Below are 4940 nucleotides of genomic sequence, written 5' to 3'. Positions count from 1 at the left end.
GACACAGTAGAAATAGAATAACTGTATTATAAGTTATACCGTACACTATCCACGTGATATAATTTAATTTAAAAGATTAATTTTAAAATTTGAATCTTATAAATCAAATTATACATGTAGATGATGTGCAGTGTAGAGGCCTAAAATAGCATTGCTCGTGAAAATATAATAATTGTTTAGGCCTTGTTTGTTTTCGCAAATTAGATGAATTGAAATTAAAATTAAAAGTTGAATAAAATATTGTTAGTATATATATTTTTAATATTAATTTTATTTTGAGATTTGAAAATTTTAAATCGTTTATTTTATTTTATGTAAAAATTTAAAAAAATTATAATAATTAATTAAAATGAATAAGACAAGTTATGAAAACAAGAAACTTTACACATACAGATTCAATACAAAATGCGAAAAAGGTTGGGTGCTGCGTACAGAACGAATGCTCTGTTTAAACTATGAACCAAACTGAGTGAGACAGAGCATGCACTCCCAAACTACGAGTAAAGACAGATTTGGAAATGTGATAATTACCAGAAAGTAGTGTCAAGTGTCCTGAATCATTTGCATGCCTCAAAAACATCATCATCTGAATGTAATAATGTAACCAACATACTTAAATATTAGGTGAGGAGCTTGTCTGTCAAGAAAACGAGTAGCCAAAAGTAAATCTTAACCATCTCAATGATATGAAAAATAAAAGATAGCCATATACAAAAGATGACCAAGTTTTATGTAAATTCATCCCAATCAAGTAAGATACATGTGATATCCCATATAATATGGATAATGGTGAGTAGTATATGAGATCTCACATTGCTTGAAAATGAGAAGTTCTTGCTCTTTATAAGGTTTCAATAAGACTTTAATTATATTATTGACTAATCCTTTTAGAGTATAGATCATGTGATTTGAGTCTGCCATTGAGGTATTATAAATAGTGTCAGAGTCTATCTCAACCAGAAATGTAGGACTTAAGTCATACCATCATAGACCCGACGACGACGTTAAAAATTTCAAGAGGTAGATTGTTATACCCCATATGATATGGATAAGAGTGGATAGTATATGAGATCACACATTGCTTGAAAATAATACATTCTTGCTTTTTATAAGGTTCTAATAGGACTCTAATTGTATCGTTGACTAGTCTTTTTGAAGTATAGATCATGTAATTTAGACCTTCCATTGAGGCGTTACAATACAAGATTTCAATCCATGGATACAAAGAAATATATTCGTCTGCTACACACGAAAACAAATGAATTACTCCAAACAACTTTTTGAGCATTTCATATATAACGTACTAACATGCCCAATGGTCCAAGAGTCACTACCATGAACAGAACCAAGTAAATCAGGCCGCTGCACGCACACAAATCATAATGTCCCAGAGCATGGCTCACAGAGATCTCTCAAAAAAGTAAAGCTCACAAACTAATGTTACCAGATGTGATAAGTTTAATCGACTTTATAGTAAAAAGAATTTTACAATCTGACATACACAAAAAGTGCACGTTTATCTATAAGCGAAGCTATACTAACACGGCAATAGAAAGAACCTGATAACACATATCATAATGAAATTTCAATCTCCATTGCAACCAAGAAATCAAGAGATCACAAATGGAGAAACATCATACCTCTCGTAAGGTCAATCAAACTGCTAGAATAAATTTATTTGACGTGTTACATACACCACGGATGACAGTAGCACTCACTTTTCTATAGTCCCCACAACCCGCTTGTTTCTTCACCTTCCCTATTCAGAACTGATGCATAATAGACTCCAGACATTTGCAAAAAGAGTTCACAGAAATGTTAGGGAAAAAAAGCAAAACTCGAGTGCCAAAATATCTTGAAAACGATCAACCCAGAAATTACTAATACAGATTCTTCTCTTTTTCCTTCTGTTAGAACCTACACGAACTGAAGAAAAAATGGTGAATCATACCTAATATCTCTTCCAGCCAGGTTTCAAAGATATTGGAACTACATTAAATTAGCATATAACATGCACCTATTCATGAAAACATATATGCCGGATCTGCCGAGTTCCACGCACAAACTGAAGACACTAGGAATAATATGAATACCTATGCGGAATTCAACATTGCAGGGCAACAACTATGCAATACTACTTCTGTCCAAAGAGCAGAAAGCCTCGTATGCAAAACAGACAAAAGCAGAAATTCCAGTGCATCAATTGCCAACCGTTCTGTAAAATTAGCAACAAATGAGATATAGAAGCGAAATTTCATTTCCAATAGAGCATTACAGCCGACATTCCAAAGGCCATTCATTCAGCTGTCGACAAAAATTAAAAAAAAAAAAAAAAAAAAACTCCTAATTCTTTCTTCCTAATCTTTTATCTCAAAATTTGAGGAGACCCTCCCCCCAAAATTTCAACCATATCAATGGTTCAAGCGAACCCAAAACTATCCCCTGTTACGAATAATAACTGATTAAACTTTTCCCCAATTTGCCTCAAAAATAAAAATTCCCAATATTCCTCCCTAAATAAAAATAAAGTTAGACAATGATCATAAAATCAGTTAAACTTATTCTTCACCCTCACGCCAAGCTCCCCCGCTACAATGACCGTGGTGGCCAGGTCAAGGAACATCCCGTGCTCCACAACGCCAGCGAGCCGCAAAATCTCATCGCTCGCAGCCTTCAAATCCCCAATATCCTTCTTAAAATATAATTCCACAATGTAATTCCCGTTATCGGTCACAAAGGGTTCGTTTTTTTCACCGGAAGTCCTGAGCTTTGCAACGCAACCCGAATCCGCAAACAGGGTCTGCAGTCTATGCGCCGTGAATTTCCAACAAAAGGGCACGATCTCGACAGGCATGGCGAGCCCACTACCACCCAGATGTTTAACGAGCTTGGACTCGTCCACAATAACGACGAATTTACGACAAGAGCTCTCCACCATTTTCTCGCGGAGAAGGGACCCACCACGGCCCTTGACAAGGTTGAGGAAAGGGTCGACCTCGTCGGCGCCATCGATGGCGAGGTCGACGACAGGGTGGGTGTCGAGATCAGATAGAGGGATGCCGAGGGAGACGGCCTGTTCATGGGTTTTCTTCGACGTGGGGATTCCGACGATGTTGTGGAGCTTGCCCTGGGTCAAGAGCTCGCCGATGCGATTCACAGCGTGTTTGGCAGTGGAGCCGGTGCCGAGGCCGAGTACCATGCCGGACTCCACATACTCCACGGCCTTATAAGCCGCGATCTTCTTGAGCTCGTCCTGGGTCAGAATGACCGGAGACGGAGACGGAGAAGCAGAAGATGGAGAGGAAGGGATCAAAATCCCCGTCTCCATTGGAGAGTTCTCTGTACCAATAAAATGGGGATAAGGGATAGCCATCTCCTTGAATATCTTTATCCCCACCAAACAAATTCAAAAAAAAAAAGAACCGGAATTTGGTTTCTAGACTATTAAAGTACAAACATAACTGTTTTTGCAACCTAGGGTTTTGATGTGTGAAGAAAACCCAGAAAATTGAATGGGTTAGAGTTTAGAGATGGCTTTTATTGGGGTGCGCAAAATATACAAAAACGAATATTTGAAGAGATATGGGTTATCTTGGAACGTGTGGGAGAGGGAGAGAGGGAGAGAGGGAGGGGCGTTTATGAGGAGGAGGAGGAGGAGGAGGCGCAGACACATGGGGTTTGTGTGTGGTTATCATTATATAGAGGGAAGGGGGAGGTAGGAGGCGGGATGGTGCGGGGAAGATGGTGGAGAATATTAGGGGAAAAAAAGGAGTTGTGGAAGGGAGGAAAAGAGATTCCTGCAAATCCAAGGACCAGAATCCTAATTAAATCCTATGGCTAATGGCTACGAGAGTTTTGGACTTTTAGAATTTTACATAAATTTTGACTCATCGGCGAATTTCTTGAAATTAGTCATGAGATTATTATTTTTATATATATTTTTAAATTTTATGTTCAATAAATTAGATCCTTGTCGGATGAATTTGGTAGTATCCATTCTTATTGCATTGACAAAAAAATATATATATATATATATAGAATTTTGTTGTGTATAATTATTTTTAAATATTTTTTGTGTATTCTACTTTTGTGATTGACTATAGTAATTATTTTATATTAAAAAAAGATAACGTAGATAATCACATTAATAGAATACACAAGAGTGATTGCATATATAATTTTTATTTATTAAAATACACAAATATTATAATGGTATTATCCAAGCATGAACAAACCACATTTATATTAGTCAATTGTCTTGAGTGTTTATTATGTGAATATGGGAACATATTTAATTTCAATTTAAAAAAAAGATGATAATTATATTTTTAAACTATTTTTAGTAATAAATGAGAAAAAATCTCATATTCTATATTAAGGAGGTTGCATGTATGGACTTGTCCATGAACATCCCTCGTGAGAGTGAATAAATAATAATGAATTGCTATCCATCCTCCGTTTTAACCACTATCTTCACGTCATCTTTTTATTTTATCGATTTTTACCATCTTTAATGTAATATTAAATAATTAAAAAAATATTTATTATTATTTAATCATGTAAAAGGAAATGGTAAATAGTATTTTTCGAAGAATAATGCTAAATAGTAAATACTATCTAACGCCATCATCATCGAATACTATCTATTTCCTAAGGTACTATATGCAAAGATTAGAGAATAATACATAGATTAGAGTAGTTTTATACATCTATATGTTACTTCTTTTTCTTTTTTTTTAAGAATATAGAATATAGAGAAAATAAAAAGGCAAATCTGAGTAAAATCTGGAAAAGCTCAAGAAAAAGTTGAAAGAGTAGTGGGGTTGGCTTAATATGGACCATCCATTGTGTCGAGTGGTGTCTATTTAATCGAATCGAGGTTGTCTTTTAGGACAGTGCCATTCCAAATCCATATTGATATGAATGAATGAGATCAAATC

General features: G+C 35.4%; 1 protein-coding gene across 1 annotated transcript; it reads right to left on the bottom strand.

Annotated features, from left to right (window-relative positions):
- Positions 1 to 2234: 2234 nt before the first annotated feature.
- Positions 2235 to 3782, bottom strand: LOC121257899 (probable ribose-5-phosphate isomerase 2). Its single transcript, XM_041159164.1, has one exon. It carries the CDS (start codon positions 3371 to 3373, stop codon positions 2549 to 2551), a length of 825 nt encoding a protein of 274 aa, XP_041015098.1. The 5' UTR covers positions 3374 to 3782; the 3' UTR covers positions 2235 to 2548.
- Positions 3783 to 4940: the final 1158 nt, after the last annotated feature.

Source organism: Juglans microcarpa x Juglans regia, chromosome 3S (genome assembly GCF_004785595.1).
Source record: "Juglans microcarpa x Juglans regia isolate MS1-56 chromosome 3S, Jm3101_v1.0, whole genome shotgun sequence".
Lineage (NCBI taxonomy): Eukaryota > Viridiplantae > Streptophyta > Magnoliopsida > Fagales > Juglandaceae > Juglans > Juglans microcarpa x Juglans regia.
Note: the sequence above shows the minus strand (reverse complement) of the source record. Positions and strands in the feature narration are given on the sequence as shown.

What these genes read in the sequence shown, in the direction of transcription:
- LOC121257899 (XM_041159164.1), bottom strand. Translation starts at nt 3,373, where the DNA reads ATGGCTATCCCTTATCCCCATTTTATTGGTACAGAGAACTCTCCAATG.